Source organism: Mytilus trossulus, chromosome 9 (genome assembly GCF_036588685.1).
Source record: "Mytilus trossulus isolate FHL-02 chromosome 9, PNRI_Mtr1.1.1.hap1, whole genome shotgun sequence".
In the NCBI taxonomy this organism is placed as follows: Eukaryota; Metazoa; Mollusca; class Bivalvia; order Mytilida; family Mytilidae; genus Mytilus; species Mytilus trossulus.
Genome location: NC_086381.1, coordinates 44780633 through 44806759, shown reverse-complemented (window position 1 = coordinate 44806759; position 26127 = coordinate 44780633). Strand labels below are relative to the sequence as shown.

Genomic DNA, 26127 nt, shown 5'->3' with positions numbered 1-26127 from the left:
AAGTAAATGAACAAACTAAAAATTTACAGACAGAGATAGAACTATAAGAAACCTGAATCACTAATCTGGCAATAATATGTAGTACTGAACATTCTAAAATTATTATCAGGTTTTTTGTTAATGCCAATTTTGGGACCTAGTAAGTATCTTAATAATTAAAATTTGTATTCTGACCAACAAATTACAGGATCCAGACGTAATACAGAAACATAAAGAATATGTCAAAGTTAAGCATATGTTTCTAGGACTTCAGCCCTTTCCTAATCTTTTGTTGGTTTGTGGACAAATCATAAGCTTTATAACAGATACCCAACCTATATTGAAATTTGATTGGTGGAGGAGAGAATTAGTTTTACAATAAACTGTAGACAACCAAGGAAGGCATGACAACAACAGCTCATCAAACCAAATATGACCCGCTGAGCTAAAGACACATGCATAATAACCAAATTTCTGGAGACAATGTGCTTCTATATAATTACAATTCTAATGCAACAACATTTGTAACGTTCATTTTGATTGGATAACGTCACTCATTTACACGCAAGTGCAGACGGCATATGACAGATTTTAAATACATGTTTTAACGTTATTTTCTGTCGGTTTCATTAGAATGGAGATAACAATATTGTATGTTAAGCTCCGACTGGCATCCATTGGGGATTTGATAGTCGCAAATACTGGTTTACTGTCTTCGCTAACGCGTTGCCAGTAAACTTAATTTGGGACCATCAAATCCCCAATTGATGCCGTCAGCGCTTAAAATACAATATAGTTATCGCCTAAACCAAATAATAACACCTATATATACACATTTAAATAACAAACAAATAATGAATCACAACCATTTAACATGTTTAAATCAACTATAAAAGAAATGACACATCCATGATGTCAGAAGGTTACCAAACAAAAAACCTACACAAAAGAGAAAGGTACAATAATGCCATGTTTTGGACCATTGAATTAAGAATTCAAAAAGTATTATAAACTACCAAATAACATCCTTTGCATGTTCATAAAACATAAGTCTGCGGGACATTAGTACATGTATATATATCTTACAAATTAATATATTAAGGGCTTTAAACATCCTACATATTTAACAAAACAGAAAATACTCCTAGATAATATTATAAATATTTAGATATACCGGTGAGCATGATCTATACCTAAACAGATGTTTGCTACAAAATGTATTTTACAAAGCTGTAATCCAAGGAAATTCATAAGATGAATGGTGTTTCAGTTGGGTTTTTTTGCCAATCTTTTGCCAAACTTTTGACTAAGGTCTTTGTAAATAACCATATAATAAAGTATGGTTAGGTTTTTATACATGTACTTACAAAAAAAAATGTATCTAAAATCTAAAGAATTAAATTAGACATAACTTATATTGGTTATGAAAACATAGTTTTCGAAAACAAATAAATTCCCAGTATCCCAACCCACTGAAGTAACAACAAAAAAATAACATACAAGTTCAGAATTTCAGCTGGTAAAATAATAACCAATTTAATGAGTGATGACTTTCTTATACCTTTGACAGTCATTTACTAAATACTATAGAAATTTATTTTTTGGAGGATCAAATTTTGTTATTTTTTGGTCCAACTGTTTTATGCAGTTTCATTATGATATTTTTAATTGTTTTATCCTAGTTCACATCAATCTTGAAGACCAAATTTACTGGAGGGGATATTTTGTTATTTAATATTCAATTGTGAAATCAGCTAAAATACACCCCTTACAACAATGGTCTTCTTTAATATATCAATTGTAATAACAACTAAATAGCAAAAACCATTGAATAAATGTGGGTCTACTATAAACTCTAATTGGCATTAAAATGAAAAGGGACATATCATAGGGAACATGTGTACAAAGTTTCAAGTTCATAGGACTTCAACTACATCACAAAAACACCTCAACTAAAAACTTTATCCTGAAGCAGGACAGACAGATAAACCAACGAACAAACGAACTAATGAACAAACAAACAAATGAACGAATGGTTGCACAGACTAAAAATACGTAATGCCCTAGTTTAATGTCCAAATATTTTCTTAAAATATCAGAAGCATTTTCTCTATATTAAACCCAAGGTTTGTTTAAAAATCCTAATATTTTAAACACAAAGAAGTGAACTGAAAAGAAAACCAAATACTTTATGCATCTGTCTGCTATCCTACATCAGACTATGGAATAAAAGTTTGCACAACTTTCAATGTTGAGGTATAAACAAAGCATTCATAATAATACAAACTAGGCAATCTACGGTAACAAATTCACTGTGTAATGCTAATTTTAATGACCCTCTATTATAATATGAAGCCTATGCCCAACATTTAAAACAGCCTTATGCAAAATGTACAAAATTCCATAAAAAAATATAAAAAGCATCCAGTTTATAAAATTTCTCAAACATGACATGCGACTGTTAATGCTAGCATAGGCATGGGAATATAAATTGTATATCTCAGCAAAAATATGATTTTTAGCAAAATGAATAAAATATATATATCAGTAAACATTTTTAAATTTTTAGGCACTATTGAGCAATGTTTATAAAAATATTTTTTTAATAACAAATATGACAAATATATGTGGAGACATCAGAGTTGTCTTTGGTCCCTTAAATGTATACATAGATCTAAGATCTATTTCTTTTATTATAATGCTCTAACAGTTATTTCACTTATTATTAAACCTACAAAACCAATTTTTCCACATTGCATTTGAACTGGTTGTTAAGGTAATCATAACAATCAAACTTACTTTCTATTCTTTCTTGAAAAATCATTATTTATACTCTTAAATTAGTACAAACAGCAATTCACTAAATATCATTAATGAGAACAATATGGGGACCAAAGTCAACCCTTATAGTACACCAAAACGACATAACATTACTACTTATAGCCACAAATTTTAATCTGTATATCCTAATTTGATTTAGTAACTTTGGATCTTGATCGTAAATCCCGATTTCCATTATTTTGAGATTTCTGAATTGGCACAGGATTTCCATTAGATGTTTCAGACTTTTCAGGTAAATCACTTTTGACATCTCTATATATATAAAATTTGAATATTGTCCATCCAATTAGTAATAAGAGACCTAAAATCCAGAAATATGCTATGTGTGGTGGCAATGGCTTACTGATTGTCTTCCAATCAAACTTGACTACAATCAGGAATTCTGTTATAATGATGGCAATTATCATCCAAGCTTGTCGCCCAAACTTCTTACAGGTTCTGAAATGATACAAAAAAATTTTGAATTAACTAAAAAACGTTCTAGAGTTTTATATTTCACCTTGAAGTACTAGGTTATTATAATAATTTAAATAATGTAAAAGAAAAAAAAATCTTAATTTTTATTTTGATAAACATTAAATTAAAAATCTTTTTTTATCAGAACTTTTGTTCTCCAACTCAAATAAGCACATCTGGTGAATGTTGATTTTGGAAAGTCACCAAAATTAAGTAAAAAAATGTTTATCTTATTAACCAACATTATACATTTTTATAAAGGTCAAAGATAAAAACTAAATGATTCAACAGGGAAAAGGGAGATAACTATACAAGTAAATCTGAATATGTCTGAATTTTGTAAAAGATTGTAATCCAGTAATAAAATTAAAATTGAAGACATTTTTTTGCTTATAAATATTCTAGATTTTTGCTTTAAAATTCTTGTCTTAAGTATGCATGAAATATTTGCCACTGGACTTTGAGCAAACAACAATCAACCATTAATTCTAAATAAAATTTATGTGAATATTTCCACACCTCTATTCCAATCTTAATTCTGTATTTGACTAAAAGCAATCCTAGTCCTTTGAGCCACAAAGGACCTTAGGTATACCAGGATGAGATAAAAAAAGAATGTAGTGACAGAGGTCACATCTTCAATGGTCATTTAACAACCAGTAAAACCCTGCCAGAGCACTTGAGTTGATCACTGATTGTATATATACTTAAGTTTTTAGTTATCTGTGTTGTAATTCTTTTCTTTCTTTATACAACTTCATGTCTTGTTTTGTCTATGGTTTGTATTAACATTGTATCTACCTAAATCTTTGAATATGTTTTTTCATCTACTATGAATTCATTTATTTTCGTTGGTATCAATTTTAGTGGATTGAGGAAAACAGGTATTTTCATGAATATTTAATTTTGTGGATTTGCTAATCTCTGCATACAAAATCTATAGAAAATTTGTAATTCGTTGAACATTTGAATTCTGGTTCAACTGTACACACAAATCCCATGAAAAATTGGTATCCAACGAATTATAATGAATCCACAGTATATGAAAATAGGACTGTTCCAGAAAATAATATGCCCCCCCCCCCCCCCCCCCCCCCCCTCAGGGACATTGTATTTTCTTGAAAAGCCCTTAAGTGAAAAGCTTCTTACGGATCATCTAAATACTGAAATCCTTCTCTCATAGCAGCAGCACCCATAAATAAAAAGAAGGCTAGCCGAAGTAGATTGATCCAATGGGGAGGAGGAATCCATAAGACAAACTTGAGGTAGAATGTGTTCAATTCCGCTAATAAAAACTAGAAAATAAATCATATACATTAGTATTTTAAATATATAACTTCAATAAATCATTTTACTGTTTATACTTTTGCAAAAAATGGATATTATCGCTTTGGAGAATGAAAAAGTAAATGCACATTTTTAATAGACATTAAATGTTTAATTAAGTTACAGAATGACTTTGGAACCTCAAGATAGAGGAATCATCTGACAAACATTGGTTTATATAGTGATGGTTTCTTAAACGATTGCTGAAGACTTAAGCTACTGACAACAGGTGGAAAAAACACGGAAATTTTCCCCCCATCTTTTATTCCTGATTTGTTGATTGAATTTTCTGGTAGTGTCTGTTTATGTAAGGTCTTAGTCATATAAATTGAGTATAAGTGAAATCTTCTCAGTAGTTTTATTTTCCTGCTAATAGCATTTTCTTTAGTGCTTTTAATCCAAGGTTATAATCTTTTTTTATATTAATTGTGATACAAATAACTTTTACGCAGAATACACATCTTAGGGTATACAAACACTGAAAATTTAAATGTATATAATAATCATTAAAAAATAGCCTAAATTGCTTTAATCAATCAAAATACAAATCTTTATTCAAGAAATTTTTAGAATTTCAGTATAACTTCCAACTTACTATGGCAATAACAGCTAACATAGCTAGCCATCGTTTTAAACTAGACAGTGGCCTCCAATCAAAATCTGTCCAACTATATGGTGTAAACTGTAATGCTAATCGCTTCATTTTTCCTCTAAAAAAAGAAATATATATTCTAGATACATGGCAATAAAAGACTGTTTTTCTATCTTAGATACAGCTGAGTAGTGAATTACTGATTTAATTGAATCACTTTCATATATGTAATACATTTTGTAGTATTTTTTTTAAAATAAGCAGATATGACTTTGAGATAAAGAACTGAAATAAAAGCACTGATTCTTTGAATTTTGTGTGGTTTTTTCTTGCTGTGCATATATACTGTAAATTCATTAAAATTATTGTGTGCATTTAGTTTTGAATTCTGGAAAATTGTTTAGAAATGTATGATGAAAACTAAACCAACTCAAAAATAGGGTTAGCATGGTTAAAGTTAATTTCACTATCATGAATAATTCAGTACAAACTCACTGCACTATTTTCGTGGATACCAAACTTCATGGATTAAGAACAAGAATGTGTCCACAGTACACGGATGCCCCACTCCCACTATCATTTTCTATGTTTAGAAGACCGTGAAATTGGAATAAATTCTCTAATTTGGCATTATAATTAGAATGATCTTATCAAAGGGAACATGTATACTAAGTTTCAAGTTGATTGGACTTCAACTTCATCAAAAACTACCTTAACAAAAACTTTAACCTGAAGCGGGACAGACGGACGAACGAACAGACGGACAGACAGACAGAAGGACGGACGAACGAACAGACGAATGGACGCACAGACCAGAAAACATAATGGCTTTAATGCCCCTCTACTATCGTAGGTGGGGCATAAAAACTTACATGAATATTTATTTTTCGTGGTTTTGCTGAAGTCAGCATACAAGTCTATAGAAAATTTGTCATTTGTTACAGGGGGGGGGGGGGGGGGGGGGGGGGGGGGGTCCAGCCATTTGAAAAGGGGGGGGGGGGTGTTCCAACTGTATATCCCCATTCAAATGCATTGATCGTCCCCAAAAAAAGGGGGGTTCAACCCAAGGAATCCCCCCCTGGATCCGTCAATGTGTTAAAAATTTAATTTCAAGGTTCACATGTAACCATGAAATTTGTATCCAGCGAAATAAAGATGAATAATCTTCAATAATTGAAGGATCGCTAGAAACCTAAAGAAGAAGAAGAATCAACATTACTTTTAATATTGACATACCTGTAAGTTGGTATATTCCACATGCCTCTCCAATGGTAATGTTTCATCGACAGATACTTTAAGGACTTCAAGCCAAGGTATATACCCAAACCATTACAAACTAAAGCATCCATAATCCACTAAAATCACAAAAAAAAAAGGTTTAAAACAATACAGGTTTTACAAGAAGATACTGTTACATTAAGAAAGACTAATTATTCAGCTCTTCAACTGTTTCCCTTCTTATATAAATCCTTGGCTATCCTATTATTGGTTTGAGCATTCATGATAAAAGTTATTAAGGAAAAGCAATAAGGACACATTAAATTTACATGGTTCAATTTCATTTTTTATGGTGTTTTGTATATATTCCCTTTTAAACATGTTGATCTCACTAAATAACTGGAGCATTCATTAAAGTGTTGTTGTTACAAGATCTTCTACATTTTATTTTTTTATCCTAATGACCTGCTATCCACTTTATCAAATTTACGAACCGAAGATTTACCAAGCTTGGTTCACTTGTATTTAAATGATTTCCTTTTAAAAGTCAGTGTCACTGTAAAAAAGATTGATAAAAGCTGTATTAGGAAGATGGAAAATAGATTTTCTTTTTTATTCGTTTCTTTGACTGCATACATTATCTTTCAATATCAAAGTCTACAAATAACTTACATGATCCCACCAACATTCGCTGAAGTTCGTTAATTGATGTTCTAATGTGTACTCTAATAATTCAAACATGATACTTTAATACCATACATAACCACCAATCTCGTAGTATCAAAGTCTACAAATAACTTACATGATCCCACCAACATTCGCTGAAGTTTGGTAATTGATGTTCTAAGGTGTACTCTAATAATTCAAACATGATACTTAATACCATACATAACCACCAATCTCTTAGTATCAAAGTCTACAAATAAAATATCATAAACACATTTATATATGTAGAAATCAAAATTGATACAAAATTTTTTAAGTATTGCCATGGCTTGTGATGAGTCATAACAAGTCTCTTCTCTTTGATTTTTTCATGTTCAATCTGATTAGCTATTCCTTTTTATAACATAAATATACCATTCAAACAATCAAATATGTATGGTATTAATGTCAATAAATTTTGTAATGCTCGATCCAGACATAGCTACTCTACAGTATGGCTTTTTGTTCAACGCTGAAGGTTGAGCAGTGAACTGTAATTCTTTCCATCTTTAGATTTGGTGGATTGCTGTCTCATTAGCAATCATAAAAAATCTTTTATTTATGTATAATTATGTTTTACATTTGAATACTATATTTGCTCAAATTTTATCAGTATCAAGTGGCATGTTCTGGTTTGAAATCTTTCATTATCCTTGACATGTACAAAACAATACATATTAAATTAAATGACAGACCCATGATTATCATTTTTAATATATCAAAGTTCCATATTTCAGATGATTTTTTTAAAGATTAGCAAACTTATACCAATATCATAATATATATTCATTTAGATCATTGAACATGTTGAACAAGAGAAAGATTTATGCATCAGAAAAGTTTAATTAATCCTATATATGAATTAAACATATTCAAAAATGAAAATCTTATAAATTGTTAAAATCTATCTCTGTCAACCATTTTCAAAATAAATTTAATTTACCTTTAACCACCATCCAAAGAAATGAGTAGTAACAAATCCATCCATTTTGTCCTGGAAAAAAAATAGTCATTGAAATATTGTTCTTATTAAAGGTACACAAAAATTGTCTCACAAAGAAAAGAAATTACTCTTGACATACTCACAAACAAAGCTTTCACTCAGGAATACAAGAAAAATTCAGAAAACATATTATCTATATTTAGCTGTTTAACATGAAGTGTTGAAACTTCTGTAAATTCAGAAATTATTGCATGTATTTATTATTGCGATTTTTTCATTTTTGACTAAAATGCGATTTTAATTTTGCAATATTCAGAAAAATCCTGTTTGATTCATATAAAAAATTTCAAAATGCAAGGTTTAATCATTGCGGTTATAACCCTGTCACATTTTTTGCAATAATAAAAACATCCCAATAATTTCTGTTTTACAGTATTCATTGTAAAAGACCTTCCAAAAACTAACAAGATGAAAAACAACGATAGAAGAATTTCCCTCCCTCAGATGAATGGCTACTAGCTGATATCTATTGAGAATATTGTCTCAATAACATACATTTTCTCTGAGTTTATTTTAGTCTGGTTTTATCATGAGATAACACTGATAGTTCCTAAAGCCATATTCTTTTTTATTCAATAAAATAGAAATAATGGTTGTGAAAACACTCTTCCCTTATTAAGGTAGATATGGTGTCTTCCTCCATTTTGGATTTTGAAATACCAGAAAACAAGGTCTAGATTTTTGATAAAATGTGCAAATTTTGTAGGTGATTCATGAGTAAGATTTTTCATTATAATATACAATATGCCATGTTTTATCATATTTATGGTTGTATTTTACCAAAAAAACAAATACTTTTGTTTGATTCATTTTTTTTCCCCAACTTTGCCAAAGAAGGGGAGACAACTCAAATACAAGGGCAGATAATTCAGATAGTGTTACTTTTACAATAGAATGTGTTAGGAATTTACCCATTTTGTTATGTTGAAAGAAAACAAGTCTGGTGACCCCATTTTTTCTTCTTCTTATCTGAAAGAGTAATATTGGAGCTATCTGCTCATATTTTATCTCAAAATTCTATGGTGTGGTTTTCGTATTATGACCGAAAATTGGGTTTTCCATGCGTGATCTATACGAAATTTGACAATTTTGCACAACCTGTAGTGTGAAAATAAGTCTGGTGACCCATTCTTTTGATTAATGTTCTTAGACAAGCAGGATATAAACTACATTTTGGCAAATTATTAAGAAATCTATGGATTATTATTTAGACACCCCATCTACCTTAAATTGATTTACAGTTTTTTTTACACAAACTAAGTAATTCAGATTAGAAATCAAAATTCAATGATACAAAATGATGCAGGTGTTGTGATGCTCCCTTTTTGAATTTAAAAAATGTTTGTAATGACAATTTTATCACAAAAAATATGAAGAGAACTTTAAGATAATAGCTAATAAATATTAAACCATTTACCCAGATATTATGGAATGGGTCTGTATTATTTGGATCAAACAACAAACAGCTTCCACCATAAGACTTCTGTTCCAGTGCCTTGCCAAGCTTGGTATCAAAGTGTGTTAGGATATGTCTGGCATCATGGACAGTCTGTAAACAAAACAGCTTCATTTATGACTAAATATTGACGACACATTTTGACCAAAAAATAGTACAAGTTAGATAATGTAAAATATAATAGGTAGGAAATCTACAGGAATTACAGCAAAACATAATATAAGCTGTGTCCAATAGAAATTGATTCTTATGTAAGTGCATGTATAAAATTGAGAATGGAAATGGGGAATATGTCAGAGACAACAACCCAACCATAGAACACATGTACATGAATAAGACTTTGATTGATTTTGAAACATTTTTTGTTTTGAAGAGTTTTTATTATAACAACTTAATTCTCCAACAGTTTCAGATTTTCAATAGCAATTTTTTTAAAACCCAAAAGAGGTCAATACATGCATGTACTATAAACAGATTTATTGATATTTATTTTCATAAAGTTGATTGCTATTGGGTGCAAATCATATCATACAAAATCTGTCATTTCATTAGACTGGAAAATATCAAAAGTATTTTAGATGCTGCATTAGGTAGTCATTAATTCATCCTGAATAGCATTAGATTACCTTAGATAGAAATGTGTTAAAAAGTTTTGTTTACTTGATAACACATCAATTTACAATGAACTCGGTAATTATTTGCCTCTCATTTAGTAACAAGTTTTATAGACACCTTCAGTATGACGATGACAAATCTTACCTGGAATAAAAGCCAGACCAAAGCCAGTTCATACGCTATACTTAAACAGAGTATCAATCTCCAAAATGCTGAAAATAATGAAACAAAGAAATGTATTTGAAAGTCAGTTCTAAATGAATCCTAAATATATACTACGTACATTGACCTATAATGGTTTACTTTTATATATTGTCATTTGGATGGAGAGTTGTCACATTGGCACTCACACCACATCTTCCTGTATCTATATACATAATTACAAAATCTGATATATTGATCAGAACGAACTACAGACCTTTGGCAGATAAACTAACAATCCTAAGATTGGAGTCAAACACACTTGCCATGTGCTTAAACAAAGAAAAAGAATCCTTGAAGAAGTTGCAACATGATGAGATGCAATAAATATCTACATTAATCAAGTTTATAGTGAATTGTTATCCCACTAGAACACTTTGGAGATGAAAAAAATGTAAACATGATAAACTGAAAAATTTTAAATGGGGGAAATACAGACCTTCATTTTTTTTTATCTACTTCTGAAGTAAATGTACACAGTCAACATTCTGATGAAATAACATAATATTAAAATAAAGTGTATCATGGATATAAAATTTTCTCTATTTGGAACTTGTATTGTAAAGGAACTACATTGATTTTGACAATATAAGCCCATGAACTATAGTCAACTTACCAGGATGTGGTCTTTTTAATGGACCATCTGGAGTCTGTGTTACACCTACTGCTAAAAATGTCACCAACATTGCTATAATGCCCCTGTAATAAATATTTGTTTGATTGATTTTTTATGTTTAAAAGCCTCTTTTAAGCACCGCATTAAGGCTGTTTTGTGGCTGCCAGTTTTTGTTGGTGGCGGAAGCCAGAGTGTCTGGAGAAAACCACTGACCTTTGATAGGAAAACTGACAATTAAGATTGGAGTCGAGGGCACCTGCACGAGCGGGGTTCAAACTCACAACCTCAGTGTTGACTGGCTAGTAAAAACAGTAGTAACTACATAGACTATTCAGCCACCGAGGTCCTTAAATAATATATATTTGAAGATTTACTTCTGGCTTTTTAAATAGTAATGGAATGAATAAAACATGAAAAATATTGCATTTTACAAAGTCAATGAACAATGAATAGACACATCAGTAAACATGGTAAAATGTTCTATTTCAAAAATAAGCAGAGCGATAACTTAACATCTCTAAGTCATGAAGTCTTTCACAATCTTGTTTTGATTTAAATAGCAGCCAGAAAAATTACTACATAAAACATTCGAGTTACTAGAGCAGTATCAAATCTGTTATTGGTATTACGTTGGATATTGATAGCAACCTACCAGTTAAGTTCTAAATAATATTTTTTTTTATATAAAAATCTGCCAAATCTGTAACAAATCTTGTATTCATTTGATTTTTTTTATTTTGTGAAAAAATTTAAAATCTCAGTACAAACATACCTTTTCATGTTGTAATCTGAATCATCTACAGTCTCTTCAAATATTGTAACATATATCAGAGCAATACTGGACAGCACCAATACCAGTATAGTATGGGCTTGCCTGGAATACAAAATTATATTGTGTTATATATATATATATATATACCAGAACAATACTGTACAGCACCAATACCAGTATAGTATGGGCTTGCCTGGATTACAAAATTACATATTAGAACATATATCAGAGCAATACTGGACAGTAACAATACCAGTATAGTATGGGCTTGCCTTGATTACAAAATTACATATTATAACATATACCAGAACAATACTGGACAGTAACAATACCAGTATAGTATGGGCTTGCCTGGATTACAAAATTACAAATTATAACATATATCAGAGCAATACTGGACAGTAACAATACCAGTATAGTATGGGCTTGCCTGGATTACAAAATTATATCATGTTACATATGAATACCAGAACAATACTTGACAGTACCAAAACCAGTATAGTATCACCAGTGGTACAGATTCAAACTTTTGATGTTGACTTTGAAACACCATCAGAATAGCCTGATATATAGGTCAATTCACGGCAGTCTTTATTTTTTATACTGTTGTCTTGTTCCATAAAAGTACACCTGAGTGCAAATTTCAATTGTCCTACATTTCACAGAATCTAAAATATAGGACAGCATGCCCTACCTTAAACAAAAAAGAACATATAGAAAGACTGGCTCATTGATCAAATGGTCAAACAGACTAGAAAACATAAAGCAGCCCCCCCTTTATTATATAAAGGCCATCATAACAAATGCAAGGAGCCTATAGTTCAGTGGTTGTTGTTGGTTCATGTCATTCATAATTGTTTTGTTTTATAAATCAGACGGTAGGTTTTCTCAATTGACTTTTTTCCTATATTTGATGTCAGGGTTTTAAAGCAGACTATACGGTAGAGATTTTATTTTTATTTTGTAGAAGGCTGTACATGTCCAGTTACCTATATTTGCTACTTGCTAACATCAAATTCATTTGAACTTAGGTGAATAGTTGTATCCTTGGCAAATGGCAATTATACCACATCTCTCTATTTTAAATCTAATTTAATTGAACCACAATCACCTGGCCTTTGACTTCATTTAAGTTTACATGATCTTAATTATAATTCCAAAGTTAAGAACTTAGATGTAAACTTAAAACATAATTTCATATAGATGCAAGTAGTGCACAACTAGAAGATCCTAAAATTTAAATATCTACAGTATAAACTTTCAACATTACTATAAACATCACTCAAGCATGACATATACATGTAAGTCGCATTGGCACCACATTAGCATGTATGTAAGTCAAGTTTGTAACATGAAAGATAGGCATTACAAATTGTGACTTGGATGGAGAGTTGTGGCATTGGCACTTATACAACACCTTCTTATATCTATGTAAAATAAAAGAATGATCCTCTTCATAGATTGATGTGTTTGTTTTGTATACGAATCAGGCTGTTAGTTTTCTCATTTGAAATGTTTTACATTTGTCATTTCAGTGCCTTTTTACATATTTGCTAAATTTTGCTTCATTTGGTCTTTGATAGATATTCATGTCAAATTGGCAATTTTACCGCATCTCTTATTTCTTTATTGGGGTGATGTTTTGTGTAATTAAAAAAGTTCCAATAAAAGTATTTTAAGTCAAGTGAACTAAGAGAAAAATAATTTTAGTTAGGTCATTTGGTTATTACAAAACTTGTCCAAAAGGTCAATGCTTCATGTCATAAATGTGAATGACCGTTGAGATTAAATGTGGATCTTATTTCAAATTAATGATAATAAAAAACAATATGAAATCAAAATTTGACATTTAAAAATATTGATGATCAATAAATATTCCAATTTAATATATGAATAAGTTCTTCATTTGGCATTTGCAAATATTACCAATTTCTAAAAATAATATTACAGTATAGAAATTAAATAAAAGGTTGCCTTTTATGATGCTAATCATTTCCACAAATTACTCAGAAAGGCAGCTGGAATTCAATTCTTAATTATTTTATAGTTTTGCAATATTTCAACTCCATAGTTGAAGAATTATTATTCCTTACAATATTTGGTTCCTTTGCACAAGGATCTACTGGCTCAACTTTATATTTGTGACAACACACGGAATTGGATAAATACATGAAAAAGTTTTCAAAGTATTCTTATGAAAATTCCCTATCATGTGATGATTAAAATAATAAATGTACTCTACTTCTAAATAAAAGTTTGTACATGTATGTAAATGAACATTCAACATACAAATGTACATAAACATATACATGTATGCACTTTTAAATAAGCTTTGATGGAAAATTTCCAGGTCTGCAATAGCCCAATTCTCTAATGAACTACTGTGAATATAACATATGGTCAAGGTGAACTCTAGACAGGTAGTCATAATACCTTATCATATTTATTCATTTAATACATGCTGATTTAACATTCCGATTATGAGGGGAAAAAATGTACTTTTATAATTTTTATCATTTAATAAAGCTATTTTATTGATAGGGATAATTTATTTATCTGATATAAGATTTTTCTTATCTAATATGTGTTCTTCTTGTCTTTGAGTATTTTAGTTAAAGAGTATTTGATGAAACAGGCTTCTTATTTTCATTTTTTCAAATAAAACAATTATTTCTGATATGTTTGTCTTCATCTATGACAATGACAATTTGGGTAAATGGATGAAAAGCAATACCCTAGATAAAGCACTTTTAGTCAATATCTTCCAAGCACTGCACAATCTAGTCCAAGATTATTCTGATGTCTGACCGTATTTTATACACAGCTTCTTTTGCATAGGTACTATTTCAGTACTAAAAATCTGTAGTACTGGAAATCTGCTTTTAATATTCAGTACTATTTCTTAATTTACTTTAAAATTATTGTAATATTTAGGTACCTCGGTTTTACAGTACAATGTACTTAATTTGTACTTGGAAGTTTAATTACTACAGATTTTTGGTTACTACAGTTACATTTTCAGCATTTTGAATTTTTTTTTATTTCAAATCTCTTAAAATCATGATTTTCAAACATGGAATATTGTATTATTTCTGTACCAAAATATTTATTACAAATAAAGTACTGTAAAATACAAGTACCTAAATATTACAATAATTTTAAAGTAAAAGAAATAGTACTGAATATTAAAAGTAAATTTCCAGTACTACAGATTTTTAGTACAGAAATAGTACCTATGCAAAAGTAGGTGTGTAGGACCCAGTGTATCAGCAAGTCCTTATAAAAGGCTTATTGCAGTCAGAGCAATCTAAAACTATGCACAATCCACGGACCAGTAGAATCTTACAACTGACTTCAAAAAGATTCTTACACCTTGACAGATTGGTTAGACATTTGGTCTAGAACCGAACCCAAAACTGACTGAAATTTCAGATGGTAAAACACAATTCAAGATTAATAAAACAAATTGAGAACAAGATTTCACAATTACTGGTAATACTTTAAGCTTGCTATAAGTATTTAGTTAGCAGTGAAAGAAGTAAAATTATGACGTTAAATATACCTTTAATGCCTTAACCATCCTTTTTGCTTATGTTGGAAAGGAAGAACAGAAAGCTACATGTAAAAAAGAAGATGTGGTATGATTGCCAATGAGACAACTATCCACAAAAGACCAAAATGACACAAACATTAACAATTATAGGTCACCGTATGGCCTTCAACAATGAGCAAAGCCCATACATGTACTTGTATCAATACAGGTCTGAGTAAAGCATGGATCGTGGGACTTGAAATCTTGTCAAAAGGTATTTACAGATAAAGCTTATTAACTTAGTACTAAGTTTCAACAAACCTAATTAAGCTATTGCATAGACAACAACTTATATGTTTTGCATACTTATTACTGTCAAAAGAGGGAAGAAAGACACCAGAGCAACAGTCAAACTCATAGATTGAAAATAAATTGACAACACCATGGCTAAAAATAAAGAGACAAACAGATAAATAGTAGTACAAAAGACACAACATAGAAAACTAAAGACTAAGCAACATGAACCCCACCAAAAACTGGGGGTGATCTCATGTGAAATGGAAGGGTAAGCAGATCCTGCTCCACATGTGGCACCAGCCTGTAGCAATACACAGTTAGGAGTTTAGTTTCGCATTTTGGCCCCTGTGGATTTTTCAAATAGGAAAGTTATTGTGTAATAAAATTCATTTTTAGACAGCTGAGTGCTAATTTAAACTTCAAACATGGTTTATAAGAGCATCAAAATTATTTTTTACATGTTTTATGGGCTGTTTTCTATTTGACAATCTGTATTTTCATAGCTAGACCGGCCATCGGTCCAGAAATTAATGTAATGTTTACAAATACTTTTTTTCTACACAAAGTTTTTGACGCAATTTTACAAAAAAATGAGATGAAAGACCTATGATTTTTATTGGATTTGCTGAATGATATATGTACACAGTTTCAGAAAATGTATTACTTCAAGTCATTGAAATTCTACTTTTAGCCAAATTTTGGGGAAATATTTGACATCTTTTCCCCCCTTTTTGCAATATTTTATAACAAATACATGCAGATTGCCATGGATAAATCCAAAAGAAATTATATTTTACCATTTTATATACTGGATATAAAATCTATGGAAGATTTTAATTACATACATATGCCCATATATGACACAAACAGTAAGCTTGATGTTGCAAGAAAGCAATGAAAAGGGGATGGTAAAATTTATAAGGGCAAATTTCAATATTTTTTCCTAACTGTTTATTGCTACCATATGTTATTACAAATCCGGTCAATAGTTTAATTCGGTAGATCACATTTGCCAAACTGTCAAACTGCTTACCAAATAAGAAGTAATTTTGTTCTGTTGTATCTGAAACAAGTGTAATGCATTTTTTTTCTATTCTAAAAGCATGAATGAAGCAACTTACCAGAAAAAAGACATAGTTCCATCATCTTGAATGTCTTTGTATTTATTTCTTTCAGCTTCCCAGTTATAGGCAGTTGCCTTATGGAGCATCATTACTTTATCTGTTTCATTGTTGGCAGCAGCCATTTTGATGGTGTAATGATTGAACCTCTATATCTTTAATAATACTTGCACATAACCTGAAAAAAAAAATTCCATTTCTATGACAATCTGTTTTAATATATGCTGTGGGTTCATTATTATTCGTTATTATACAAGAGAACAGCAATGGTATTATTATTGATGTGTTACCATAGGTGAGGGGGGGACAGGGGGTACCCTTCTCCCTTCTCCCACCCCTCTTCTCCTTTCTCCTACATGTCCTACCCCTCTTCTCCTTATTTTTTTTTTTAATTTACCGTAAAAAAGAGAGATATTTTATTTTTTCATATTTTATTTTTTTCTCCAACTTTTTCTCCTTTCTCCCAGCCTTTCTCTCCTTTCTCCTACCCCCTTTCTCCCTGTCTCCCTTACCCCTGTCCTCCCCCTCAAAGGTTTCCTAGACATGCTAAACTTTAGCCAAAATCATTCAGTCAGACATGAAAGTATTATTTTATAAATTAAGTGCATCCAAAGTTTTAACCTATTAGATTTACTTTCATTACAAAACATTTGAACAGTAAACATGTAAGGAGCTACATGTATATATATCACTTTTGAGGATCTAAAGACATTTACAATTAATTAAATCATAGTTTAACTTGCTTATATAAAATTAAGGAGATTAATTTGCTTTACCTTTAAGGCTAAGCATTGCACTTATCAAGGTCAATGGAACCTCCATTTTGTCAAGGCTGAACATCTTTGAAATTTAAATATTAGTTGGAGTTCTTCATATAACATGATAATAGTGTCATACATGTACCGATATAAAAATAATAAAAACTTTTATTTCAAATTTTCATGAAGGTGAAAACAACTTTTTTTTTAAAATCTGCTAAACTACCATATGCATAATGCATATAATTATAATTTATTGAAAGCGATGTAGTTATTAGACTTTCATAAAAAAAAATCTTTGAAACAACAAGGCAAATTTTTGAAACATGCATCAGAAAAAATGATTAATAGATTTGTTTTCAATCATCTTTTATATTATAACAAAATTGTCATATGTCATGTATGTATGTACATGTTAACAAAATAAAACTTTTAAAAAGGTAACCACATCCTACCTTCATAGGCTACAACATATGCAAGACAGATCTTCATCCTAAATCAAGATCTTTATATACAAGTTACATGTACAATATAGAGAAGTTAACTGTACATGTGGATCTGTCTGGGATATACCACTGAACAATAGATCATACCATTATTATAGATAGTATATCATATCAATGTAAAGATAACTCTACTGTTAAGGTCAATTTTACAATACATTCTAAAATACAATATAAAGTGTAATGAATAATAAAGATGATTTGATACTTATTATATGAGATGAGACCTTGGTTGTTCCTATATCATGTATATAAATGTACACACTCTAATCATAAAAATATGGATAAACATAATAAAGACACTCCAGGTGCAGGATTTTCTCGCTGTTTTGAAGACTCATTGGTGAACTTCAGCTGTTTTCTGCTCTTTGTCGGGTTGTTTTCTCTTTGACAAATTCCTTGTTTCCATTCTCAATTTTACTGACCGATAGCTTTAAATTGTGTCATGCATTTTTCTTATTTAACATAGTTAATTTAGATGAAACAATTAACCCTTACCATGCTTTGACCGTCATATGATGGGCCTACCCAAACCACCTTTATTTGGCTCCAACGGCTTTCCATACTTTTAGAAGTCAAAGTTAACCTTACTGTATGATGCTTTTTCTCGAAATTATGGCACGTTTCCTCAACCTGAGGCTACCTATTGTCATGTATCTCATGTATAAGTTGGATTTAGGGCTCAAAATACAAAGTTGGAAAATTGAAATCAGATAAAAATCGGTTTTCTAGAGAAGTGAGCTTCCATTTAGAGCCCTACACCATGTAAACAGTGAGTTCAGAAGCCTAAAACTTGCAAAAATAGTGCAAACCCACAGGCATATAACTACTGATTGTAATTGTAATTGAAATGCGCATTGGAAACAACTACTTTCGGTTTCAGGTCGAGTTGAAGTAAAAAATCTGAAAAAATCATGAAATTCCGTATTTTTGGTCTAAAATGACCTTCTTTAGATTGCTGAAGAAAGATCAGATTCACTCTCAACTAACAACTGTTTGGGTCAATTTGTTAACTGGGGTTCACTCTACTTGCAGACTACAACTGGATACCTATACCAGCATCCCTGTGTCTTCAGGGTTAAGGAATAGGATGAAAAATCGTCAAAATTTACCCTTTTCCCACCTGATGACCAAATTCCTGCCCACCCTCCCCATGTCCTCACCCCAACCAGCTCACCCCAAGATCCCCTTAAATTTGAAGGAATCAATATGCTTCAGCACCAGGGAAAAGCTCATTTGCATATAATTTGCATATTTTTGCAAATAAACGAAAACTATACATTTTCTGAAAACAATTCAGCATCGTAATGTAAAATTGTGTTTATATTCTTTTATAAATACAATGTTTTCCTTCCATGTTTTATTGGTTGCTGTGAATATAGGTAACACTATCATGACTATCTGAAATCAAAGGTGATTCCTTTATTACTGTAGTTAAAGGAAGATTACGGTAACTATTATATCATGACTATAATGTTTGGCAATTTTGAAATCTACAAAAAAGAAAAATTACAGGTTTGATCTTCACAACATCATCAGTTGAGTTATAGACATCGTTTACTTTTCTACATTGGTTAGAGGTATAGGGGGAGGGTTGAGATCTCACAAACATGTTTAACCCCGCCGCATTTTTGCGCCTGTCCCAAGTCAGGAGTCTCTGGCCTTTGTTACATGTAGTCTTGTATTATTTTAATTTTAGTTTCTTGTGTACAATTTGGAAATTAGTATGGCGTTCATTATCACTGGACTAGTATACATTTGTATATTTGTTGAGGGGCCAGCTGAAGGACGCCTCCGGGTGCGTGAATTTCTCGCTACATTGAAGACCTATGGTGACCTTCTGCTGTTGTTTTTTATTTGGTCGGGTTGTTGTCTCTTTGACACATTCCCCATTTCCATTCTCAATTTTATCAAAATCATTTATTTGTACATTTGTTTAATAACAGACATGCATATGGCAGAAGGAATTAACTGAATTTACTGGGAAACTTAGAATTAAATCTGTTTTCCCTGATAAAAATCTGAATCTGTACACATAAAATGGTTTAGTTTACTGAACATTTATATTGATACTAGCAGGATAAACGTTCAGCACATAGTTTACAATGTCAACAAATATTGTAATGTTTGATTTATCCATTCTTTCTTTGTAAACAAGATTTCATTTGTTTTTCACCATATCCTACCTTGTTTACCCTTGTTGAGCTTCATTCAGCATTAAGATAACTGATATTTTGCTGAAAAATTAGTATATACATTTTTATGAATTTCCTGTACCAAAACTTTGAATTTTTTGAAAAAACTAAGGACTTTCTTATCCCAGGCATAGATTACCTTGGCCGTATTTGGCACAATTTTTTGGAATTTTGGATCCTCAAAGCTCTTCAACTTTATATATTTTTGATTTAAGCGTCACTGATGAGTCTTATGTAGACGAAACGCGCGTCTGGCGTACTAAATTATAATCTTGGTAACTTTGATAACTATATATGGACCATAATTTGGTATTCGGCCTTTGGTTTCTTTTTGTATCCTTTTTTATAAGTTCTAAAATTTTAACTTTTATTTTGTGGGTTGTGTTGGTGTTAGAATAGTATGAATGGAACAATTGAGTTTTTCGAGAAAAAATTAATACATTTTGATTCACCGTTTACATGACATGAAACCAAACAGGAAACCAATCTTTATTTTCTTTATTTTGCACAATATAATTCAAAAGGCATAAATAAACACCATTACTAGTGTTACTTGCTTCATGTCAATATTTAAAATCTATTTTCAATGTTATATTAAAGTTTTTTTTAAACCTGACAGGAAACCATAAGAAACCGAAAGCATTTTTTTAGTTTTATTTTATTGCAAAATCTGCTTAAAATAATCTGAACAGTATACTTTTTCTTAAAATCCATCTTAAATGTAACAGTATTATAAAACTCCTAAATATGTGCTTGTTTTGAAAACAATTAGTACAATTTATTCAGAATTTTCCATATTTTCTTCATTGATACAGGATACCATAATCGTTGTATCTTGATGTTTAAGCCAAAAAAATGTATTTATATTTGGTTTTGATATTCCAGTTATATACAATTTATTCCAAATCATTGGCAATGTAACATTCTTTAAATCCAGTAAAGAAAAAAACTTTTAACTTGGAATTAAATTAATCTTTAAAATAGGCACAATGTGATACTTGTGACCTGTACACTATCTACATGGTTTCCACATTTTAACCTACTTTAGTGGGCTAAAATCAATAAAGTACTTCCTTTCAAGTCATGCATGGTAAAAGTTTACTTCTCCTTTGACAAGTTTATTGCGTTTCTGATAAGTGTTTGCAGAACATGAATAAAAAATATTAATTAAAAACTGTGACAAAGATTCCAACTTTGTACATTCCAAGTGTAAAGGTATATTAACATGTATTTTTTATTAAATTATATTTATTCACCTAAAATATCCAGTAATATTTACTGCTGAAGTTAAATCAATCCAACGAGCATTGGTACAATGATAAGAGACGTAATTTTGATTGATTTTTCCAAGGACTCTTCATGTCATTATCGGGAAACAAAGTGTGTTCTAACGTCTGTCAAATATGAAATCGATTTTGTCAAGTCATTGGTCATTTATTTTCACACAGGATCGTATGTAACATTATGCACATAGGAAAAATAACAGACCACCGGCGCAATCTCTTTGACAATTGTATTTTCCTCTTTTAAACAAGACGAAACAAGTCTACAGATTATGTTTGTTAACATCCCGTTGGAAACAACAACAATGTTTAGACCTAGTATTTCGTACATCCGGCCGTGATGGCGTTATCACATGTTAGTCACATGTTTCACGTATGACTGGAAATGGTTAGAACTTAAGGACAAAAACAATTTTAATAAATAACTGGACTTCTGTTTTGTGTGAAATGTAACGCATAACGACAACGTAATTTTCTTACTTAATTATTACGAAGATCGAAACAAGAATGTAATCATTTAATTCTTTTATTTATTAATTCTCTATATTTTTTTTGTATGTCCTTTTTAATAAGATACAATTATAAAATCCAAACAAAATGTTATTTTTCAAGTTCTATACATTTTCTAATAGGTTGTATTATATTACATTTATATATATATGAACTTATTGTTTGATAACTGTACTGTTGTATATTATATATGTTGGATTAAAAAAAAAAAAAAAAATGTAATCATCTCGGATTTACCTGTTTGAACATCTCTCGAGAGTTCATGTTTGCATATTGTTTTTAAGAATTCTATTACAACAAAGCAGATTACATCATTTAAAAATTGCGTTATGATATTGGACACAAAAATCACGCCACTGTTCTTACATCTGCTACATAAATACTTATAGTTCTCGGCATTTTCTTCTCACTATTCTTATTGGTCGATGTTCTTTGTTATTTGAAAGCAAAATTTACGAATTTGCTGGTGACGATTATCTATAAATCAGTCAGCGTTATGCTCTTCGGAAGCAAAAAGTAACGTGAGAAACGACACAAAAATACGGTTGTAGAATCTTTGAAATTCGTATATTTTTTTTTTTTTTCTAGGGAAGAGTAACATACACTTGTATGTTGATAAAAATAATGGCATCTTTAGATGTAGTTGCAACTTTTCTTACAGTAATTCACAATTTTATCACTTTTCTATAGTTATAGGAAATGAGCCCAATAGCAAATTATGGTCCATATACTGAAATGTCTAGACTGCTTTCAGTCGCGGATCCAGGGGGGGGGGGGGGGTCCGGGGTTGGAACACCCCTTTTTTTTGGACGATCAATGCATTTGAATGGGACATGTAATTGGAACCCCCCCTTTTTAAAATGGCTTGATCAGCCCCTGACTTTACTGAACATGACTGATTTTATATTGAAAGTATTTTTGATAAAGGTTTTACTACAAATATTTCATTTCATATCAATGATTAATGAAAATCAGGTCTAGGTCAAGAACACAGCTGTCTGACCAAGTTCCATTTTCACCTTACAATAATCCATTCACATAAAATAATACATGTACATGTACATATGTCTTTTTTATGTCTTAGTCTATGGCATTTCCCCCCCAGTAGTAACCAGTTCAAAATTGTTTGTAAAATAAAATGATATTGCCTACCTACCATTTTTTTCCCCAGCACATTAGCAATGATTAGTGAAAACACATGTATTATTTTATTGGACCCTATGTTCTTCATTTTTTTAGCCATGTTGGCCATCTTGGTTGGCAGGTGGGTCATCAGATACGTATTTTTTAATCTAGACACCACAATCATGACAATGATCGATTTGGATTTATAAGGATTGGTGCTTTTCGGCCAAGTAGTTTCAGATCCCGAACCCGCTAGGGGGGTTTGGGGGCATGCCCCCCCCCCCCCCCCCCCCCCCCCCCCCGAAGAAAATTTTGGAATATTAGATGTAAAATCCTGCATTCTGAGGTTACATTTTTGTATCTGGAAGTGTATATAACTTTTCAAAAATATAGAGTTTTTTCTCCATGTTAAATAAAAAATTCTACTTTCCATAAAAAAAACCCTTCTCAAAACTGTTAACAAGAATTTAAGACAGTTGTTTAAATTAATTTCTCATTCAAATTTGACTTTGGAAGTTAAAGAGATCATCCTTTCTGATGCAGACCAAGAAAAGAAAAAAATCAATCAGTTTAAATTTTTATTCTTCATGATTTTTCATATTATTTTTCAATTTGCTGAACAATTCCTGTTCAAATACAAATACAGATACAAATTTGTCTCCTTTTCCCTGCTCCTTACAGTAGCTACACAACATAACTAGATTCTCGTACTGGAGCCAGGGTCTTTATAATCGTACAAAAATATTATGCCAGACAATTGTTCTGAAGAAAATATAACAATTATATGTAAACTTTTCTCGACAATTTCAGCCATTTTTTTCTAAAAATTTAACGGAATAGGCTACTGTCCTGGCAGATTTTTTTGGTATTAATGACATAAAAGTTCATATAATTTTATATTTTCATAAAGCTTATATTCAAAACTTTCCAATGAACTATATTTATTTACCAGACATTTATTTTGAAGAAGATATTTAACTTTGTATTTTGTTTTGAAATAATTTCAACAAAATTTCCAACGTGAAAGGCTACTGTCCTGGCAGATTTTTTTACCTTTAAAAGATGAAAAAAATATTTAATTATAGATTTTAAGAATGAATATTACATAAACTTCATAATCGAACAAAAATATTCTGCCAGACAGTTGTTTTGTAGAAAATATTTCAATTATAAGTAAACTTTTCTCTGCAATTTCAGCCATTTTTTCACAAAATTAAACTGTCCTGGCATTATTATGACTTATTATTCATTTTTATATTTTTGACAAATAATGTAAAGTAAATACCATGTTCTACATTATACAATTTAAAATTTCAACAATATGTTGAGTAAAACAAAAGTTACAGATAAAAACGTATCGAAAATAACTGTCCTGGTTTTACCAGTCCTGTTAATAGACCTTCCCGGGACTGAGGGAGTGAGGGACGACCGTCCGTCCAATGGGTTATAAATTCTCGGACCCGTTAATCCTCGTATTTTTTTAGCCTCCGTAACTTGGTCGGACTTGCGAGACGGCCTTTTTGATGCCTTTCATGGTCTCGCACTTTCTGACAGTGAAGCCATGTATATCAATAAACTCATCATAGATATCAGGACTAAATTTAGTATATACGCCAGTCGTGCGTTTCGTCTACAAAAGACTCATCAGTGACGCTCGAATCCAAAATATCAAGCGATGTTTTGTACATTTCCGAAAAGAAAACAAAACTGGTTCCACTTTTTCATAAAATTAACGGTAACCAGTCACTGAAGTCGTCCTAAAAACCAACCGTCTAAAACATACAAGATGCCAAGCGAGCAGTTATGAATAAATATCTTCCGACGCAAAAATGACTTTAATGTTCAATGTTTTTTATTATTTTCTGTTATAATTATATTTTATTCAGTCTATGCAACATGAATCAATCAATAATTACCAAAATTTGACATTTTCAAAACACGTGGTACTGACCATTTTCGCGCTTTTTTTTTTAATTTTGAACAAACGGTTATTAGGGAGACCGTCAAAACTGGTTTACGGAATTTTTGAAAGGCAGAGAGTATCAGTTTATTAATATCGATTGCGTTGAGTGACATTCTGCGTTAACTTACGGTACAATTAAAAAAGTGCACATAGATATGCATTAGACCGGTCGGACTATCGGCAGTGTACGTTTACTAGTCCGAGCTTATTTAAACTAGACTCGGGCTTCAGGCTACCGCTTAACGTCGCAGACTGTAACCTATATGATGCATAATATACATAATTCAGAATTGGAATTATGTATTTATACAGAATTCTAATTATAATTTCTGTATATACAGAATTCGGTTAACGTATATACATAATTCGAATTCCGTATATATATATATATACAGAAATAATACACCTTATCGCTATTTGTCCGCCATTACTGGATATCACACAGGTTCCCATAAAATTTTGACATCATAAATCAAAATATTTGATGCCACAATGGAAATGTGATATATGTTGTATGCGTCAAAAGGTCAAGCGGTCGGGTCGGCCAGCCGAGTAGGCTAATAGTGATAAGGTGTATTATGTTTATAAATATGTAAATAAGTATTTTTGACCCTGATTCGGCGCCATAATATTCTGACTTATCAATTTGAAGCTAACGGTAGTCGAAAATAACCTTTGACGCTGGAGGGTAGTGGTCATTCCTACCCTCAATCTTACTTTACTCACTAAAGTATTTACTGTTATGGTGTTACCAGGTTAAAATAACAGAAAATTACATGTTCATAAAACTTAATCGGCTAATCTTTCAAAGGTAAAGATTACTTATTTTAAAACAGTGTGGTCTGATTTATTGTTATATTTAACAAAACATGAATGACATTTACGTCGTAATTCTCTAGCAAGGAAATAATGGTGACAAAATAGTTTTACCTTTCGCTGCCAAGGAATGAAGTTTACCGGAAGTCGGTGTAAAAGTCAAAATTTAGAATATAATCTGTCTTCGGATATAATTTTTCAATTTTTATTTGACAGATAGAAAAATTACATTAATTTATTTTAA

The 26127-nt window shown here is 30.9% G+C and overlaps 1 protein-coding gene across 2 annotated transcripts; it reads right to left on the bottom strand.

Moving 5' to 3' along the window:
* Positions 1-317: 317 nt before the first annotated feature.
* Positions 318-26101, bottom strand: LOC134682981 (phosphatidylserine synthase 2-like). 2 transcript variants are annotated; one of them, XM_063541953.1, is made up of 12 exons: positions 25998-26101; positions 16731-16908; positions 11781-11882; positions 11009-11091; positions 10336-10403; positions 9538-9669; positions 8061-8111; positions 7215-7328; positions 6431-6549; positions 5198-5312; positions 4426-4571; positions 318-3258 (listed from the first exon to the last, which is right to left on the bottom strand). In XM_063541953.1, exons 2-12 carry the CDS (start codon positions 16853-16855, stop codon positions 2946-2948), a joined length of 1368 nt encoding a protein of 455 aa, XP_063398023.1. In that variant the 5' UTR covers positions 16856-16908; positions 25998-26101; the 3' UTR covers positions 318-2945. The 2 variants fall into 2 exon arrangements, with proteins under 2 accessions (XP_063398023.1, XP_063398024.1); XM_063541954.1 differs by lacking the exon at positions 25998-26101 and adding an exon at positions 17944-18070.
* Positions 26102-26127: the final 26 nt, after the last annotated feature.